This window comes from Natator depressus, chromosome 1 (assembly GCF_965152275.1).
Source record: "Natator depressus isolate rNatDep1 chromosome 1, rNatDep2.hap1, whole genome shotgun sequence".
NCBI lineage: Eukaryota > Metazoa > Chordata > Testudines > Cheloniidae > Natator > Natator depressus.
The window spans coordinates 230,502,323-230,524,058 of NC_134234.1; the positions used below are offsets into that span (position 1 = coordinate 230,502,323).

Here is a 21,736-nt window from a genome sequence, read left to right on the forward strand (position 1 = left end):
TCAGCTAGGCCGCTCTGCACATGCCTCACCTCTGTTTGGGGGGGAGCGATCCCCCCAAAAAACTGCACCCATGCTCATCCCTGTCCCATGTTTCCTCCCCCCCTCTTCTCCCAGTGCGGCTTCCCTGCCGTTTTCTGCAAGGAAGTACAGGGATTCTGCAGGGGGGGGCCGTTTTCTGTGGGTGCATAGTCACAGAAGTTCCCCTGCAGTATTATTTAAACCACCTTAAGTAATTCCTCCTCTTCTGTGTTTATACCCTTCAAATAATTGTAGTCTGTTGTGTCCAGACTTGGACATTACTTAGCCTCACTATATATGAATTTGTACCTTCCTACTTCAGCTTCAGTAAGCCTTTCAGAACTCCTTTTAATTTGTCTAGCCTCATAATAATGAAGTGTTCAGAATTGAATCCTGAATTACAGATGTGGTCACAACACACCATTGCCTTGCTTGAAGCCAAATATCACATCTATAACTTTCCTCTTTTATTTCTGATTTGTTTTTGGGGGAAAAAACTTGTCGGAAGAAGTATTCTCTCTAAATTCATGCTTATTCTCAAGGTTTTATTATGCTTTAAAGATTAAGATTTCCTTTTTAATATTTGCTCCGTTTCTTTACTACGAATATTTTACTAGGGATATTTTACTAGTCAGAAATTTGCAGGATTAGTCTCTTCTTCTTCTTTTTTTTTTTTTCTTTTTTTCTTTTTTTTAAAGAATGGTCCTCTGTTTTTGCTTTCTTATTGAAAATTAGGAATATTCTGCAGCTCTTCAAAAAACAGTTGTTAAATTACATTCAGGGGTTTGTGGGGTTTGGTTTTTGTTCTTTTTTTAAGTTGAAGATCTTTGAGAGAGTCCATTGTGAAGGAAGGCATGTTGACTGCCTGTTGTTCTACGTGTCCTTCCAGAGGAATTGTTCTCTTTCTTAACAAGAGTGTCTTTAGAATCCCCCAGACTTATGTCACACTGGATTTAAAAATTTTTTGAATATTAAATGTGGTGGAAGCAAGCCAATTGATGGAGTGGAATAATGGTTTTGTGGCAAAGGATTGGACTGGGATTTGGAGATCTGGGTAGTATTCAGAGCTCCCTGGTATAGCCTTTAGTACAGGGGTGGGCAAACTGCAGCCTGTGGGCTGCATCTGGCCCATCAGGGCTTTGGATCTGGCCTGTGGGATTCCCAGCCCCACGCCGCTCCTGGAAGCAGCTGGCACTGCAGCCCCTGCGGGGGGACAGAGGGCGCCATGCACTGCCCTCGCGTGCAGGCACTGCCCCCCAGCAGCTCCCAATGGCGTGGAACGGGGAACCGCGGCCATTGGGCGCTTCGGGGGAGGTACCCGCAGGTGAGGGCAGTGCACGGACTGCAGGGACATGGTGTGGGCTGCTTCCGGGAACGGCGCAGGGCCAGGGCAGGCAGGGAGCCTGCCTTAGCCCTGCTGCGCGTTTCTGCTACCCTGGAGACACCCCAGGTATGTGGCGCAGGGCCAGAGCCCACACCCCTCCTGCAGCTCGCACCCAAACTCCCTGCCCTGAGACCCCTGTCGCACCCCTCCTGCACCCCAGCCACCTGCTCTGAGCCCCCTCCTGCACACCAACCCACTGCCCTGAACTCCCTGCCACACCCCACATCCCTCCTGCACCCCGCACCCAAACTCCCTGCCCTGAGACCCCTGTCGCACCCCTCCTGCACCCCAGCCACCTGCCCTGAGCCCCCTGCTTCACCCCAACCCCCTGCCCTGAGCCCCCTTCTGTACCCTGCACCACCACCTGCCCCCCAACCCCTTGCCCTGAGCCCCTTCCTGCACACCACACTCCCTCCCACACCCTAACCCCCTGCCCCACTCCTACATTCATGGCCCTGCATACAATTTTCCCACCCAGATGTGGCCCTCAGGCCAAAAGGTTTCCCAGTTCTGCTTTAGTAGATGTTTTAGATATTTTTATACCTACTCGTCATCTGTAAAATTGGATACTTCCTTTTTCAGTCTTGTCTGTTGAGATTGGAAGCCCAAGATGAAAATAATGCATATCTGCTCTACCTGAAGAGACTGCCACTAAACCATCAGTCCTACCTGTGACTCTTAACTACAACTCTGATTTATGCTATTGGATTTGCCAGGGGCAGGAAGAAGAAGAGGGATTGGAGGAAGAAAGGCTATTTAGAAGTTGTAAATGGCAAATCCCAAAGGGACGTGGCCTCCTTGCAGATCAAGTGCCACCTGGGTCAATCTCTGGCTAGGTCCTGAAGGTGGTCAGTCTGGATATTTTCAGTTTGTCCATCACTGGCATTCTTATTGTGCTACCGCATCCTTTGGTGCCCACATTATTGCCAGTAGTGTAGTGCCGTTCCTAGGTGTCAACAAATTCTGAAGTGTTTATCTTCCATTCTAATATGTCCTTACTAAGAAAGCCGTCAAACCAAACTAATACTGATAGACGCAATTGCTAGGTTTGGCTTTCAGTATCCTTATTTCTGATCTTGTCCTGCCCCATAACATGGAGCAGCTTATGAAGATGGTGAGAGTCAAAAACATCAATCCAGTATTCTTCAGCCTTCCTCAGCACTCATATTTCACTTTTGTACAACAGCGCTTGTATACATGTGCATCTATAGATCTGCAGCTTTGTGATAAGCTTGCTGTCACAGCATCCCCACAGATGCTGCTGAAACATGACAGTGGCTGCTGTTATACAGGCAACCACATCTTTAGAGCATCCTCCAGTACTGTCTGCGATACTGCTCTCATTATTTGAAAGTGCTGCCATGTAATTTGGTAGTTACAGTATGTCTGTAGTAATAAGAAAATGAGTTATAAGAAAACAATCTAGGCTATGGCTCCTCTTTCCCTGTTCCAGCAAACGTTGTATCTCACCCTTAATTATACCTTTTATTGTAGGGTGGGAGTTCATCTTCAGTATACGGAACTAAATAGGCTGCATTTTTAAAATTTTTGTTGTGAAACAGCAAACTAATCTGAAGTGGTTTATGTAATATCACTTATAAGAAGGGAATTAAAAAAAGACAAATTTAATTAACCATCAAGATGTACATTAGAGTAATCATATGATCTCATTATTGTAACTGTTCTCCTTCCTCTCCCCTTCCTCCATTTTTGTCCGCTTATAACCCTTTTGTTCTGAATTTAGATAGTCCCTGACCTGGAAAACACAACAGTCTCTTAACTTTAGGTTTCAGAGTAACAGCCGTGTTAGTCTGTATTCGCAAAAAGAAAAGGAGGACTTGTGGCACCTTAGAGACTAACCAATTTATTTGAGCATGAGCTTTCGTGAGCTTTAGAGACAACATATGTTTCCCTGCTTTTTTTAATTTTATTTTTTAAAAGGTACAGAGGTCCAGACTTTAAAGGAATCTAGATGTTGCAACACTGAGCATTGCAGTGCCTGACTGACTTAGGTGCCTAAGTCACTTCTGAAAATAAAAGTTTGTCTCCTACATCTGTTGGGCATTGCAATGCTGAACAGAGCAACTTCTAAGTACCTTTAAAAATCTGGGTCAGAATTCCCAACTCTGCTAGATCTGTGCTTGTACAAAGGCCTTTGTAATTGGAAAATTTAGATTTGCCCTTCCTATTGATTTTTGTTTCTAGGGCTGTAAAGCAATTAAAAAAATTAATCATGCGATTAAAAAAATATTTTTGGATGTTTTCTACATTTTCAAATATTGATTTCAGTTACAACACAGAATACAAAATGTACAGTGCTCACGTTATATTTATTTTTTATTACAAGTATTTGCACTGTTAAAAAAACAAAAGAAATAGTATTTTTCAATTCACCTCGTACAAGCACTGTAGTGCAATCTCTTTGTCATGAAAGGGCAACTTACAAATGTAGATTTTTTTTTTTTTTTTTGGTCACATAACTGCACTCAAAAACAAAACAATGTAAACCTTCAGAGTCTACAAGTCCACTCAGTCCTACTTCTTGTTCAGCCAATCGCTAAGACAAACAAGTTTGTTTACATTTGCAGGAGATAATGCAGCCCTCTTCTTGTTTACAATGTCACCTGAAAGTGAGAACAGGCATTCTCATGGCACTGTTGTAGCCAGCGTCACAAGACACTTATGTGCCAGATGTGCTAAAGATTCATATGTCCCTTCATGCTTCAAGCACCATTCAAGTGGACATGCATCCATGCTGATGACGGGTTCTTCTTGATAACAATCCAAACCAGTGCAGACTGACACACGTTCATTTTCATTATCTGAGTCAGATGTCACCAACAGAAGGTTGATTTTCTTTTTGCGTGGTTTAGGTTCTGTAGTTTCTGCATTGAAGTGTTGCTCTTTTACGACGTTTGAAAACACACTACGCACCATGTCCCTCTCAGATTATAGAAGACACTTCAGGTTCTTAAACTTTGGGTTGAGTGCTGTAGCTATCTTTAGAAATCTCACATTGATACCTTTTCGTTTTGTCGGAACTGCAGTGAAAGTGTTCTTAAAATGAACATCATGTGCTGGGTCATCATCCAAGACTGCTATAACATGAAATATATGCAGAATGCGGGTAAAACTGAGCAGGGAACATACCCCCAAGGAGTTCAGTCACAAATTTAATTAACGCATTATTTTTTTAACAATCATCGTCAGCATGGAAGCATGTCCTCTGGAATGGTGGCCAAAGCGTGAAGGGGAATACAGATGTTTCGCACATCTGGCACATAAATGTCTTGTGATGCTGGCTACAACAGTGCCATGAGAACGCCTGTTCTCACTTTCAGGTGACGTAAACAAGAAGTGGGCTGCATTATCTCCTGCAAATGTAAACAAACTTGTTTGTCTTAGTGATTGGCTGAACAAGAAGTAGGACTGAGTGGACTTGTAGACTCTGAAGGTTTACATTGTTTTGTTTTTGAGTGCAGTTATGTGACCAAAAAAAATCTACATTTGTAAGTTGCACTTTCACGACAAAGAGATTGCACTACAGTGCTTGTATGAGGTGAATTGAAAAATAGTATTTCTTTTGTTTATCATTTTTACTGTGCAAATATTTATAATAAAAAATAATGTACACTTTGATTTCAGTTACAACACAGAATATAATCTATATGAAAATGTAGAAAAACATCCAAAATATTTAATAAATTTCAATTGGTATTCTATTGTTTAACAGTGAATTAATCACAATTTTTTTTTTGAGTTAATCGCATGAGTTAACTGCGATTAATTGACTGCTCTAATTTTTTCCACTTAAAAAATTGTACGAGAATCCAGACTCTAAGGCATATTGCTATAGCATACAAGGGGTGGGTCTGCCTTTAGTTATTCTGAAACAATGCCCAGAGTTAAGTAAAGCTGTTCATTTTGAAAGCTGTAAAGTCTTCAACTAACACTTTACTGTAGTGTTCTGGAGATACTGTATCAACGTTTGAGAGGACCCTTGCATTATAAAGTGTTATTTCTCCAAGCACTTGGAACATCTTGAGAAAATTACTCATTGGGCTGAAACTTTCGTGCTTGGCAGGGCTCCAAGTGTACATACCAACATGCACATGTGGCGCACCACAGGTGTGCAAGAAAGCAGTATGAAGACAGAGGAATGCAGCTGCATTCCTCTGTTTGAATGTGGGAGCCAATATGAGTGTAACCACTAAAAGGAAAAGGAGTACTTGTGGCACCTTAGAGACTAACCAATTTATTTGAGCATAAGCTTTCATGAGCTACAGCTCACTTCATCGGCTTTTTTTAAATGGAAAATTGTAAGAACACTGTCAATTACTGTTTTAAAATTAATATCAGCTGTTACTAATAACACCTAAACTCTTAGTTTTGATTCGCGTACGTCACTTGTGCTGGCTCTTTATTCTTTTTTGCACTTTGCTCATCTTAGAAAATGAAATAGCTTAGTAATCGGTTTCCTTGTAACTTACGCATTTGCACAATGGTGTAAAAGGTGGCTTGCAAAAACTACAGGGGAATTCAGACAGACGTGTTTTCAGTTTAAAAATTCATGAAAATCTTTCTATTAATGCTTATTGTAGCAAGTTTAACTAAGGTAAAATGAACTTTTTTAGGGGGTGGGGGTAACTGAAGACATAAATGTAATGGCATAAACAGCAATACAAAATTCTCTATACATACATATTATGGCTTCTGTGGGCCCATGACTTCAAATTTCTTGCCTCTCTTTTTCATTTAAAATTGCAGTGACCTTGCACTAAGTTGTTCTGTATTCTTGATAACATCTTGTTTCCAATCGCTTCTCCATTTGTTGTGCAGATTTTTTCCTAAAACTAGGCCTGTCACCTGAGAATTTAAGTTTTACTTTTCAAACACAGTTCTTACATTTCCCTGAGAAGTTGGATCTAATGAATTGAGCCTTACTTATAAAGTTAGTTGTTACAAATTTCAACAAAACATCTTGCCAGAATTTGCTGATTTGTCAGACAAAGCATTCCATGTAACCCTGTTGATTTTGGTGAAAGTCCACTGGAAACCTGTCTGCCTGGTTTTCAGCCAGCTCGCCCATCCAACTTCCACCGGGTGCGCTACTTCAGAGCCAGGGCAACCTGCTGAGCAGACTACCCTGGCAATGGGGCTCCCAATAGACCTGGTCAGAAAACTGTAATTCTTTTTTCATGGAGAATTCTGAAAATTTTTGGTGGTTCTTAAAGTGCTTATCCATGTATATTCCACTGTTGGTGCACATTTACCCCAAGCACTTGTTTATCATCCATGTCAGTTGAGGTCGCACCTATGTCTTGAGTGTCCTCATCCCTCCCATTTTGACCCTCTAGTTGCATGTTCTCTATTCTATTGATCAAAACAGCCTTTAGTAGCAATAATATCTGCTAGGAGGGTGAGGAAGATACAAGCACTCTCGGTAGGACCTCCATTCACAAAATTTCATAAAGACAGTATGACCTTGATATCTCACCCAAAGTTCTTGCCAGATGTAGCCCCTGACCTCTGTCACAGTCAGGTAATACTTATGCCTGTTTTCTTTCCCAAGCCACATTCCAGCAAAGGGGAGCTAAGCATCACATTTTCTATGTACTTTGGGCACCTGCCTTCTACTTTGACAGGACCTGAGCCATTTTTGATATCCTCTAGATAGGATGAAAGGTCAGGCACAAAGACTTTATTAGATTTGTACCTGCATTAAATATGGCTATGATTTAACCAACAAAGACCCTCCATTGAATGTTACAGTGCATTCAACAAGAGTTCAAGCAGCTTCTGAAGCTCTTTGATGGGTGTTCCAGTACTGGAGATGTAGGACAGTTACTTGCGATTCAGTACGTATGTTCACCAAACATCACTGCATAATAGCAGCATTGAGATCTGATGCTCACTCTTGCATGGCTGTCTCTCAGTCATTGTTCAGGTCGACTCCTATCACCGACCACTTGTGATCTAGGTTGCTGCTTGAGTTAGCAACAGAATATAATGTGGACAAGCATTTGAATGAATGGTTGTCCCTATGTATTTTGTGACCTGCCCTCCTTCCCTGCTAATCGAATCCTAAAACACAAGCATTCTGCATTGGTTGGGGCCATCCCTCAGGTGGGAGGCTTAAGGACACTGAAGGTACAGGTACGGACCCAACAGAGACATTGCTGACCAAAACAATCTGAACTGGGCTACGTGCACACCAAAAGTGGAATGTACGTGTACACCAAAAGTGGAACGGACAACCCCTTACAGTAACTGCGGTCCTTTTAGATGTACGTAACAGGGTTATTTTGTCCTGACATAGAACAAAACCAAATTTTGAAATCTTAAAATCCTCCTCAAAATGGAATTACTGTTCTCTGCCTAGCTCTGTTTATTTGTTTGAAAAACTCAATAAAATGTCTGAAATCCTGTTTTGTTGAGGGGGAGGATCGTGTTGTTGAACAGATCTCAAAGCAGTTGCTTATCTGAAAACTCATATTACAGACCTACTTTGATGTATGTAGCATTTCTTAATTCTAGTGTCTTTCTCCTGTCTCTCTCCTTATGACTTGTTAGTCAGAAAATATCTTGAAATGCCCTTTTAAAACAAAATATGCATCTTTCCACAGTACTTAGTTTTCCACATCTGTGTTTTTTAAAGATTTGTTTAAAATGTACAGACTAGCAAATATCTTTGTTATAACAGTTGTTTCTGTTCAACCTGAGTCAATAATTCATTTAAAAAATCCACAGGGATTAAGGGTGATCCATTAAGTAGAAAAACTTCCACCCGTCTTTCCCATTTTTCTGAAGCACATATAGATGGGCAAATATAGAATCATTGATTGGTTACGTATTATTTTTACATTGCAGCTGTTCACAGATGGAATCACCAACAAGCTTATTGGTTGCTATGTGGGTGATGCAATGGATGATGTGGTTTTAGTTAGAATCTATGGAAACAAGACCGAGTTGTTAGTAGATCGAGATGAGGAAGTGAAAAGTTTCCGGGTGTTGCAGGCCCATGGCTGTGCGCCACAACTCTACTGTACTTTCAGTAATGGTCTGTGCTACGAGTTCATGCAGGGAGAAGCACTGGATCCAGAGCACGTCTGCAACCCAGATATATTCAGGTAAACATCTTCAAAACTATTAAAACTCTAGAGTGCATTTTGGGAAACTAATGTCTAGGGCCCTACCACATTCATGGCCATGAAAAACGTGTCACAGACGGTGAAATCTGGTCTCCCACCATGAAATCTGGTCTTGTGTGCTTTTACCCTATACTATACAGATTTCACGGGGGAGACCAGCATTTCTCAAATTGGGGGTCCTGACCCAAAAGGGAGTTGTAGGGGGGCCACAAGGTTATTTTAGAGAGGTCATGGTATTGCCACCCTTACTTCTGCACTGCCTTCAGAGCTGGGTGCCCGGAGAGCGGTGGCTGTTGGTCTGGGCACCCAGCTCTGAAGATAGTGCCCTGCCAACAGCAGTGCAGAAATAAGGATGGCAATACCATACCATGCCACCCTTACTTCTGCATTGCACTGGTGATGGCAGCTCTGCCTTCAGAGCTGGGCTCCTGGCCAGCAGTTGCCGCTTTCCAGCTGCTCAGCTCTGAAGGCAGAACCGCCACCAACAGTAGCACAGAAGTAAGGGTAGCAGTACCGTGACCCCCCCCCCCCCCCCAATTCCTTTTTGGGTCAGGATCCCTACGATTACAACACCATACAATTTCAGATTTAAATATCTGAAATCCATTAAATTTATGATTTTTAAAATCCTGTGACCATGAATTTGGTCGGGCCCTACCTATGCATAGGAAAGTTGTCAATGTGGAGCATGCTGTTGGTAACCATACACAGAAGAACTTACGGAGGTGACTTACTGTGTACACATTTTATTATCCAAATGCTCTTCTGTGCAACAAGCTAGTGTTCTCCCTCCACGTAGCCATGATCGCTCACTGTTTCCCCTCCAGTTTGGAAGGACCGGACTTGGGTCTTGTAGGTAGTCTGCTCCCTCCTCCCCCAGCAGGGCACCATTTTAGGAGTAAGGAAGTGCAGATGAGCTTTTTCTGCCAGTGCTTAACTCTTTCTAGCCATCTCCCTTGTCTCCCACATGCCCTTGCTCCTCTCAGTTATAAAGCATATATGTTTTGGGGAAACAAACTTTTTGAAGGAAATTGTGTGACCTATGTATTCCCTGATGAAATTTAAAATTTCAAGTAAAAGGTCACCAATAAGACAAATATAAAAAAAGAGATTTAAATGTCAAAAAGCAATAATTAACTACCAAATGCTTTTTGGCAATCTGCTTGTAACCAGTTCAAAAGAAAGAATGTAGTAGTACAGTAACCTTTATATCTTACAGACTCATAGCCAGGCAGCTTGCTAAAATCCATGCTATTCATGCACACAATGGATGGATCCCCAAATCTAACTTGTGGCTGAAGATGGGGAAATATTTCTCACTCATACCTACAGAATTTGCAGATGAGGAAGTAAATAAACGGTAAGTGTTTACTTTTTTAATAACTTATTTAATTGTCTCAGTTTTCGTCACATACCTTATTAACCAGCTGAGGGGGAAAACATAACCGGAGTGTTTTTTAGACACCCCATTCCCCCGACTCCATATCAATTTCCTTGTAAATGCTGCTAAGAAGCAGAATAAAGTGATGGGTTTGCCCATCCTTTCTATTTTTTTGGCCACATTCTTCCTCCAAATCTGCTCTTTCTTTTCCACTTGAAAAGAGTATGCATTACTAGTCTTGTGTTCTCCTCCCACAACTAGGACTATAGTATCGTATTGTCAGAGAGTCAAGTTGTTCTTAAAGAAGTCACCTTTGGAAAAGTAATAGGAATTCTTGCCTTCCTTCGATCTTTTGTTGCTGTGACTTCACTACAAGAGTGAGCAGTGAAATCTGCACTAAGATGGCTCACTCAATTATCTGTTGAAATAATGGGAATACAGCAAATAACTGATCAAGTGCACTAATGTATGAATTTCTATATAATGCCTTTATTATTAACACTATGCTCAGAAAAGAAACTTTTCAATTTTTTTGAACCCCAAAAGGTTCTTAAGTGATGTTCCAAGTCCTCAAATCCTTCAGGAAGAGATGGCCTGGATGAAGGAGAGACTGTCAAATCTAGGATCCCCAGTGGTGCTTTGCCACAATGACCTGTTGTGTAAGAATATTATCTACAACAAGAAACAAGGTAGGTATTGAACACAGCAGTAAGTAGTGTTTCATTCCATACCTGTGTTTGTATTTATATTCTGTGGCAGTTGTCTTAGGGTGGGTGTAGAATTATAATTCAAATTCATTAAATCACTTATGACTTTTTACTAATGGTAGTAAGTAAAGTAAATTTGCTGCTTGAAATCAAAGTTCAATGTAATGGTAGCAGTATTTGTATAAATATATGAACTGTGTTAGCAGCTATAACCATAATTTTAATTCTAAAATGTTTTTTAGCATGTGGAGAAAAATCTTTATATTCTTATTTTCACTGTAATGATTTAGTCTGTAAAAATAGATTTCAAACGATCAAATTGTCTTTTTGTCTTTGTAATTTAATAGAAATCTCATATACATTTAGAAAAGGTTGTCAGTCATTCAACAACCTTAGGAGATAATGTCTCCAGGTTACGTTGTATTATCGATATATGATTCTGATTTGTCAGATACATTGGTGCCAAGGAGGAGTTCCCAGGGTGTAGTGTCATAATGATACTTATGCTACTTTCAGTGGCTCAGTTTATATCCTGAATATGAGGTATATAGGCATCTTAATGTTGAAGATATTTTTGTAAATATTATTTTTTAATTCAGAGGTAGGCAGTAGGCTTATCTTGGAAATGGCAAATCAAATCTTTGTTCATTATTTTCAGATGTTGTAAATATTTGAACTCTTGAAAGGAATCCTTGTATTTAAAAACAAAACCAAAAAACTAGGACTATCAAAAGTTCTCATAGAAAATCTTAATTCCTTTTAAGGTTTGGTTGTTTAGTGGTTTGAGGTTCGGTTACTAAATGATACATTCAACAGGCAAACATGGTGAACCAACAGTAAATTTGGGACATTGAAAACGGGGATATTATGGTGCAGAAAAATGCTTTAACGAGACTAGTACCTCAATTTTCCACATCCCCCTCCCAAATCCCCAGATGTCTGTGAGCTGAACTGAAAGTAATAAGTTAATTTTGTAGAAGCATGTTCGTGGTTGTAGGGAAGCTTACAATTGAGATAGTGAAGACTTTCTCTTTATTGAGAAGTATTTAATTTCAGATTTGTCTGAGTAATTTAATATTATCTTGTAACTTATCACTTGAATGACAATTAGCTTACCACTAAAGCCAACATGTTTGTTTGAAGTCATTAAAATGAACGTGAACAGCATTTAAGGTGTTCTCTATCAGACATTCAGCAGTAATTGAGGCCTCACGTCTTAGTTTATGTGCCTTACAACTTGCATACAATTTGATACAAAACAAATATTGAAGTTGCTCCTGATTTGAAAAGTGGCTGTGTACATCATTTCTACATCAACTGTGCTCCTTCGACATGTACAAATAAAAAGAGATCTTTTAGCTGCAATCCATAGATATGCAACCTCTCTTCTGAGTTAAGTCTTTCCTTCTTGCACATAAAATACTAGTGCTATATGTTCTGCAGGCCAAAGTAGCCATCAACGACACCTTTGCAGCACCATCACTTTCCAGTTTATGCTCTTGCATGCCCATGCAATTCTGTTAATTTTAATGGGTTTGCACAGTTCTAACTATTGAGTAGGAGTTAGTAAGCAATTCTGTTGATGTTTTTGAAAGGGGAAAAAAACTTCAGTTGTTGACTCTGCAGTGCTACTAGGAATTAAAAAGGGGGTAAAAAATTATTTTTGTCACTAAAGTCAACAGATCTTGTTCTGAATACACAGATCAGACCTACTGAGAAAGGATGCTATTTTTAGTCACTTTTCATAATAGAACCATGTTTTAGTGTAAAGTGCTTAAACAAAAACAATAATTCAGTTAAATGTTCACTATCACGGTTGATAAGCTTAACATTCCCACTTTGAAAACAAATGCTATATGCTTCTCTTTTTTATAAACAGAGTGGAGGAAAAAAACAATGCCAGCAGTGCATCACTTATGAGCAAACCTACAATAACCAGTGTGTGAGTGTTTAGTGTTTGGGGACAAGGTGGGGCGGAGGGAGGAATCTGAATGTAAAGCACTTAGGCTTAGAGCTGGTTGTAAATAACTGAATGAGAAACGATTTGAAAGTATATGCCATAGCAAGACTGTGTCCATTAAAGCTTACATGCTTGAATATTGCAGCACATCATGTACGTTGTTGTAAGAACTCTGCAATACCGAGATACAACAGGTACTATTCTTATAGTAACCAAACCTCAATGCCATCTGAAAAATGAGTTTTTGTATATTGTGAAAGCTGTGTATTTTGTACTGTACACTTTTACAGTGCAAAACTTTATAAACCCATGTTACATAGTACAGTCTTAGAAGGAGGAACTTCATCTTTATTTTTGAAGTGGAAACTCAGCTTTAACTTTAACTGCAAATAAACATGAATCATATCAAGTATGTTCAGCCAAATCAAGATCCTTTTAAAAAAAAGTACTCTTAAAAAATTAAGTATCAGCTTCCAATGAATTCTTCTTTGAAGCTGCTTTAATAAGAGCACAAAGAACAATCTTAAAGATGCAGTTCACTTTCTGGAGTTGTTACTGGCCTAAATATAGGAAGCTAGCTAAAAGTTTTGATTATGCAGCAGTATTCGTATCAGTTCTTTCAATCTTGCCTTGATCTGCTCTCTAAAGAGGCTGGGTCTTAACCAGCACAAACAGAATCCATAATTCACCATTGGTGTTTGTAGCACTTTCATCAGCATGTTGTCTAGTCATGCTTAGGCTAAGTGTAATCAACATACTATTTAAAAAACCACAGGTAGTCAGTTTACACTAGCGCTCTCAGAGTAGATTGGCCCACTATTGTTTATCCCAGAGGCAGGCAAACTTTTTGGACTGAGAACCGCATCGGCTTTCCGAAATTGTACGGAGGCCTGGTTAGGGGAGGCTGTGCCTCCCCAAACAGCCAAGCGTGGGCCGGCCCCCACCCCATATCCAACCCCCTCCCGCTTTTCACCCACGTGACGGTCCCCCAAGGACTCCTGCCCCATCCAGCCCCCTGACGGCCCCCCCAGGATTCCTTCCCCATCCATCCTCCTGTGCTGTCTGTCCTCTGGTTGCCCCCCCGCCACCCCATCCAACCCCACTCTCCTTCCTGACTGCCCCCCTGGGAACCCTGCCCTCATCAACAGCAGGGGAGGGGCTGGGGGCTAGCTTCCCAGGCCAGGACCTCAGGGGCCGGGCAGGAGGGCCCCGTGGGCCGAATGTGGCCCTCAGGCCATAGTTTGCCCACCTCTGGTTTATCCCAACTTTTTAACTCCACTCTTTCAAAGACCATACTTAATTTCCAGTTTACACAGAGTTTTAAAACTTGCTAAACATTAAAAAAAGATTGACATATATACATGCAGAAAAAACATACTTTGTCACCGATGGCTTTAAGAATTCTTAAACCTGAACATCTAACCCTCTTTCCAAAGAGAGACTGAAATAAATGTGGAACTCTAGCATGGTTAAATGGAGTGCATCACTCATTTGATGGATTGAATTTGTTCACACTGTGGCTCAGAGAAATTTGCCTCTTGCTGCTTTGTTAATGTCTGCTTTAATCGCTCCGGATATGAAAATTTTCAATAGTGTTACCTTACATAACAGATTTATAATTGCCTAGAAGACTTGTTCTCTGAAAGAAATAGCTCACAGTTTCACTTCATTTCTTGCCCTTGAATATATTTTGATGTGTGAACTATGGTTTTAAATTTAAGTAACTGACAGTTGGAAGGCATTTATTTATAGCCCTTTTGTCCTGATGCTCTTGCCCTTTTTTTTTTTTTTTTTTTTTTTGTAATAAAATTTGAGCAGGAGTTTCCAAAGTCTCTTCTGGACTCTCCCAGTATGCTCAGATACCTTATTACTAATGCTTGTCTGCATCAGATTTCTTTCCAACACTTCTAGAATATCTTCAGTTACTCCTCACTTTTCTTAATCGTGGCAAATATTTTTTAAAATAGCTTAACATTAGGCACCTACATAAGCGGCCTGACTTTTGAAAAGTGCTGACCACTTAACAGATTCCATTGACGGTTGTTACTCAGCACTTCTAGAAATCAGGTCACTGTAACTAGGTGCCCGAGTTAAGTGTTCTACTTAAAAAAAACCAAAACCACTTTGGGTGAACATATTTTAGTGTGTGTCCCGGAGATGGTATCTGTTTTGTGGTGCGGGTTTTGTAGTGACGCTCTCGTCACAGCAAGGTGATACACCCTGCTACATTCAGTTTTGTTTAGTTCAGGCTTTCTCAAACCTTTTCGTTGTACCGCTCGCTCTTAGTAAAGAGATTATCTTGCAGGCCACCTCCGTTCACATTTACTATCACAAGTCCTCTCTTCTCCTGTTCATGATTACACAATATTCATACAGCAGTGGCTTATAACAGGGGAGTAGAAAAGTTTGTTGAACTGTCTATAGTGCAATAAAGAGCTGCTAGAAAAAGGAGCGTCATCATTTCTTGACTGTCAGCTCTTTGAAGACTGTCAGCAAATCCCCTGTGGATCACCCAACCTCTGATTTCAGTTAATAAAAACAATTTTATATGCATGAAACATAAAATGACATGCACACTGCAGATCATACATTCATTTTTATATGAACAGTGAAATAGTATGTAGCCTTCAGCATTAAAGCTTTGATACAATACATCTAATTGCCTTTTGGATATAGAGTGTTGGAGATTTTGAGAGTTTAAGTACTGTATGCTTCAATTTGAAATATCTTCTATCTGGATGAACTCCACAGTGGACAATAGTACACAATTAGGGTATAACACTTTAATAGGTTGTACAGTCCACAAGTGTACTTCATGTATTGGATTTCTGTTTTAGGGAGAAGTTTTTAGTAATAGTCAGCATTGGCCTAGCTGTTCCTATTGAAGTCAACGGGAGTAGACTTAGACATTTTAAAAATCCCAATCTAAAAGACTAATACACTGCTAGTAGCTCAGAGTTCATCATACTGGAAACTAGTTGCTCTTCTGGATGAATTCATCTTTACTAATTCTTAGAGTGTATTCCTATAATTTTAAACATAAATTAATCTAAAGAGTACAATGATAACATCATACAAGTCAGTTCACTTTCTCTTTATCACCTGCCTTATTTTAGAGCAAAATGTTATAATAAAAATTAATGAAGTGATTCTGTCTGTCCATACTTTCTTGACACAGAATTGAAGGGAACTGTGCATCTTTAACCTTAATATTTGTTGCAAAAATTAAATTTAAGGTTGAGTTCCACTGTAGAATGGGTCTGAAAAAGGAGAGCAGTAAAATGCAGAACTTTTCTTTTTAAAGTTTTGTGTCATTTCAAATGTGAGTGTGCCAAATTTTCTTCATCTGCTACAGATTAGGTATGCCATTGTTGCTGCCATGTGGCGGCGTGCACCGTGCTACTTAAACGCACTGACTGGAGGTTTATCGCATCAATTGTTCACGTGCACCTCCCCCAAAGGAGAGCACAGAGCCTGGTAACAGCCTCATCTGTATCTTGTTAGCTTCATATTCTTATTTTATAAACCGTTAACTGTAACTGGCAATAACATTTTTAAATAAAGGCTAGCTATAATCAAAATAATGGCACTGCAGTCTGAGATAAAATTTGGATTAAAAACACTTTTTAAAGTATGTCTTAAGTTGATATTTTGCAAGCAGGCTTTTTACCTGCCATTTTTTTCTGCTTTATATGCAAAATCCTGAATACAAGAGAGTTTAAATGATTGGAATTGGTACGGGCTAGTTCGATCATATGACAAAACAAACATTAACCAGGGTTGGGCTGTGCATTTTAATTGGTTTATATTTAACAGATGAGCTTTAGAGGTTATATGTGCTTAAATCTACAGCACTATTAAGGAACCAGCAAGAAACGTTATTTATTTCATGGACTTGTCACTCTGAAAACTCCAATTAAGCTGTGACTTTGCTATGAGATCTTGGACTGCAGCCCTTGTAAAATCAATTTCCAGTGCTTTCAATAGTTTTAACAGCTTTTAAGTCATGAGAACCTCTTATCATGCACTGCTGGCTGGGTGTTCTCTGTGAAGGGTGCTCTGCTTTAGTCACTTCCCTGGGTTGGTCTGACTGAGAACATATTTGTTAACCTTCCAAGCAGGTTGCAAAGCCCACTTCTCCTTCTCCCTACCCCCCCACCCCCGGTGGAGGGAAGCATGAGGTGAGGGTTGGGAGGCTGGTAAATATTTAAGTAGTCGTCTTATATTTATTGTCTGTTAATTTTATGGGATAGGTGCCTAGACTATAGGATGGGTGCTTATTGACACATTTTATACAATTGAATAAATAAATATGTGGCAGGGGTGGCAACATGTGTAATGGCACTGACTGAAATCTTAAATACTTGCTGCTGCATGCTGTTTCTAAAAAAAAACTACCAAAGCACTCTGTGCAGAAGGTAACTTGAGGGATGCATGCTCATGGACACTTATAACACATTTTAACTTGTCCAGTTTTAAATTCTTTCAGTCTTTTAAGAAAGTAACAGCTGCAATGTAGTTGGGTTAAAATATGTCCCCATATCTCCTAAAAGGTTATAATTCAGATCAAACTTAAAATATTTTTCTAATTTAAGATTAGTGTTAAATTTGCTCAAGGATTCAACTTTTAGTTTTGGCTTCAAGAGAGAATAGTCAGCATTAGTAATTGTAAGATTATTTGCTTCATTATTATGGCTTAATATGGATTAAAATCATTACTTCAGAGTCTGAAATTTGTAGTACAGCCATTTAGCAAGGGTAAACTTGTAGAAAGACAGCACAACTAGATACCTACAGAGGAACAATCAGGCAGCTTGGAAGGAGTTTAATAGTTACAGCATATTTCAAGAATATAGTTTAATTGAATGACCATTAGTAGTTGTTAAAGCTCAATATGGAGAAATACAAAATTGAAATCTGAACACGTTTGAGGTGGGTACTATTGAGTAGTCAGAAATATATACCACCTGCACTCAGACAATTATAGTAGTTGATAGTGTGTTTTTTTCTGAGACTGCAAGAGCCGTAGCAATCCTGTCTAGCTTATATTAAAACCTGACTTCCAGGTGTCCGTGTGACTATTGCCGGGGAATGGATTTTCCAGAGGAGACTCAAAGGCCATACTATCTGGACGTGATGCACTTCCCATAACTGCCCTCCCAGTTGGCCAGATAAACTTGTTGTAAAAAGCCATTAAGCAAAAAGGGAGCATTTGGGGTAGCACTACTGCTTTTGTCCATGCGTACTTTATGCTGTAAGGCTTCTGTTACTTAATATCTGCAGGCACTTTGTTTTTGAGACGGGTATTCAAACATGGCATGCCATTGCTTGAAATAACACTAAATTCATAACGCCATCATCAAAACCAGAAGATTGTTGAATAATTGGGGAAACGCTGTCTTGCGAAAAATGACTCTGTGCGCTTCGTGTATTCTGTAGTCAGGTTGCACTACTTGTTTGTCAAGAAAGTAGTTTGGATTACTTATACCTATAACTCTGCTAGCTAAAAAGATGGACAGGTAATCTGTATTTCTAGCTACTGTTAGAACTAAAGGAGTCTTTTTATATAGTATTTATCATTAGAACGGAATCTGAGTTTCTAAGGTAACTGATGCCCTCTTGTGGTAGAAATGGAAACCTGAAATAGCTATTTTGATTCTAAATTACATAGTAAAATACTGAAGCAAGCTGTTGATCAGATTGTATATCTTCTGTCAAGTGAAGCTCATGCCATAAAATTCACAGCCTTACCCTGGAGTGTCTCAAGAGTGCATGCAAATGGGCACAAACAGTGAGACTGAAATGTTGGCAGATGTCTAGGGACAGCATTGAATTAGGGCATTGGTTTGTTTGTTATGGATTCTTACGTTTTCATGTTTGTGTCTCATATAGGTGATGTACAATTCATTGATTATGAGTACTCGGGATACAACTACCTGGCTTATGATATTGGAAATCATTTCAATGAGTTTGCAGGTAAGAAATGAATTGCCCATTTAAAAGTTAATTGGTAATAAAACAATGAATCTTTTGTTCTTTTATATAGTGCCTTTCATCAGAGGATCGCAAAACTGTGACCCTAATAAACCCCTCAGTGCCAACTGGCAAAGGCTTCATTGTTCTGTAATAGCAACTCCCATAGGCCTGTCAAACTCACTACACGTAACACATTGTTTTTATAGCATTTATCCCTAAGTATTGTCACATAAGATCTCAAATGAAAGTCAGGATCTTGCTGGTCACATATTGTGTGAAATGTATGTACTGATACGTCTGTATACTGAAAATATGCTCTTATAGTTTATAGCAAGGTGTTACTCCCCAGGAGACGTGAGAAACTGATTTCTTACCAGACCTTAGATGTTTATCCATCTGTCTTTTGAAATGTAAATTGAGTATTGTCTTATCCACAATCACCAGTCTGAGCTAAATGCATATGGAGGCTTGTGAGATTTAAGAAAAATAGAGGAACAGCATGGGAAAAAGAGCTTTGTCTAGGGGCACACTTTAAAGGTTTATTGGAATATAACGGGGGTCAGGGAGAGAACCCTGTTATCCTGTACTTGAGGAATTAATCGGGCAGAGCAGTTATGTTAGTGAAAACAGGATCCCAACTTGTCCTGGTTGGAAATGCTGCAAGATAGCTTTTGGGTGAGATAAGATTGCTTTTAGATAGATGGTTAGCCTATTAAAGTTAAGTTTAGTCTAGTAAGAAGCGTGTTATACTTTGTTTTATATGTAACCGTTTCTGTTTCCACTTGTTATCCTTACCTCTCAAATTTTAGTCTTTGATAATACATTTATGATGGTTTCACTATGCCTATATCTCAGTTCTGTGATTTTATAAAGAATCTGATCCTGAGTTGTACCAGTCAACCTGTGTGCACACTGATCCTTTGGGGACATCTTAGCTGGTAATTTCTGTGAGTGTTCTGTGATAAGGGCTGGATACTACAGAGGGACTCTTTCAGTGGAGCTTGGGAGCTGGGGTACACCTTTGGTAACCTGCAAGGCAAAGTAAGGGCTGGCATAGCCTGAGGAAATATTTTGGGTTCCTAACAGAGTGGTGAGGTCAGGGAGCACAAGCAAATCTTGTTCTCACTGGTGGCAAGGAGATAAGAAGGTGACTCACAGTCCTGGGCACCCTAGGAAAGTGTCATTAAAATGTATTACAGTCACTAATGAATTCAATTTAAAATCTCTGTGGGGTGGGCTAGTTATGTCCCTACTTTGCAGTTGTGGGAACTTAAGCTATGTCTATGCTGGCAATTGAACGACAAAACTTTTGTCTTTCAGAGGTGATTTCCCCCCTCACCCCCAAGACAAAAGTTTTGCCGCGACAAGTGCCAGTGTGAACAGCGCATTGTTGGCAGGAGCGCTTTCCTGCCTACAACGCAAACGCCACTCGTTGGGGATAGAAGTTTTTTGTCGTCAGGAGAGCCGACAAACAGTGGCTACAATGCAATGACTTTTAGCGGCATGGCTGTGGCGGCAAAGCCATGTTGCTAAAAGTTGTGTAGTATAGACAGAGCCTAAGATGTGGGAAGGCTGTGACTTTGCCAGGGTCATGCAAGAAGTGTGGCAGAGTCAAAAATAGACCTACAACTCCCAACTTCCTGACCTCTGCCTTAACTGAGAGATCATCCTTTCTCTGTGGTATTAAAAACAATATCATAGGGGCACTGATGCTCCTTTCCTCCCAGTGCAGATAAAGTGTGGAAAATTCACAGTGGCATTCATATATAATAACCTCTACCACCAAATGGCAGTCTTGTGATTCCTTGCACAACTTGCAGTTGAGACTTGGCTTTGACTTGATTTTTGACAAACTGAAAAGAGCAGAACAAGAATCAAGGCTAATGTGCAGATTTGTGTTTGATAGGGAGAAGTTAAGGTTTAGGAACATAGGAAAGACTATACTTGCTCAAAAAGTGGCTTATCTAGTCAAGTCTTGAATGTCCCTCTACTCTTGTCTTGGAGAGTTTAAATAGGAGTGCCTGACATACCTTACCTGTATGCTATTTACTTTGGGAATGGGGTTACAGTGGGAATTCCACCATCATGATGATTACAGTACAGCAATGTAAATGCAGTACAAGTTTAAATAATCTTGATCTCAGGGTGGATTTGATTTAAATCATGATTTAAATCACTAGTCAGAAAGACTCGATTTAATCATGGTTTTCTACAGAAAAGTGCATTGTTTTTGGTTGTTATAACCTTAATACATATTCTTCACAACTCAGAGATGGATGTAGGTTTCATTTTTAGAAGGTACACACTATACATTTTTAAACAGTGATTTATTTTGAAAACTTTTCAGGTGAGTTTTACAGCGATATCAGAAAATGAATGATTGTTTGGTTATTTCGTTTACCAATGGTAATTGAAGCAGATATTTATGAAGTCATTGGGAGGTGAACTATCTCAAATTCAACAGGTTAATCATTAATATTTGGAGGATTTTCTTGCCATGCTGTATGTATTAGGAGGAGAACATCACCAGACAGACATTTAAATTGTTTTATTTAATTAAAATAACAACTTTAAGTATTCTGGATTTTTTTCTTCAACAGCAAACATATCATATTTTAACAAAACAATTGTCCCTTGCATCTCACATTTATCTCCAGACTTCTTCTCCTTGTCCAGATCTATTCCTCCCCCAACAATCTTCTATTCACTGGACTTTTTGAAACTTTGCACTTTTAGAGAGCGGTAAGGTATTGACTCTGTGTACACAAATTTGCAGAGGGACAATAGAGTTGAGGTCTTTTATTTCTCATCTCTATATATTATTTATTTATTTAAAAACATTTTTGCTGTTAACAAGCATGTTACCTCTGAAGAGACAAATCCACAGCTTGAGAACTGCAAAACTAAGCATCTCTGATGGTATCTTCTAGACTGAGCACTGAGTCCCATTGGGTAGATAGATTATTTAGGTTAGTCTTTCTATACAGAAGTCTGTGGAACCCCATAAAATTGGGTCTCTAATCCATGAAATATTGGAACTCATTTACAAAACTTTTCTTAAACATTACATGAATATATTGTCTCATACTAGAGAATTAGAATTTATAATCCCTATTCCATGATGAGATATCTTTGAGCTATAATGTATCTTAATTAAAA

General features: G+C 39.5%; 1 protein-coding gene across 1 annotated transcript in view; it reads left to right on the forward strand.

Annotated features, from left to right (window-relative positions):
- ETNK1 (ethanolamine kinase 1) overlaps positions 1–21,736 on the forward strand; it is a 58,716-nt gene that overhangs the window by 21,902 nt on the left and 15,078 nt on the right. The window contains exons 2-5 of the mRNA XM_074937714.1: positions 8,273–8,532; positions 9,773–9,913; positions 10,481–10,623; positions 18,494–18,577. Of these exons, the coding sequence (XP_074793815.1) occupies positions 8,273–8,532; positions 9,773–9,913; positions 10,481–10,623; positions 18,494–18,577 (628 nt within the window). The remainder of the gene's footprint in view (positions 1–8,272; positions 8,533–9,772; positions 9,914–10,480; positions 10,624–18,493; positions 18,578–21,736) is intronic.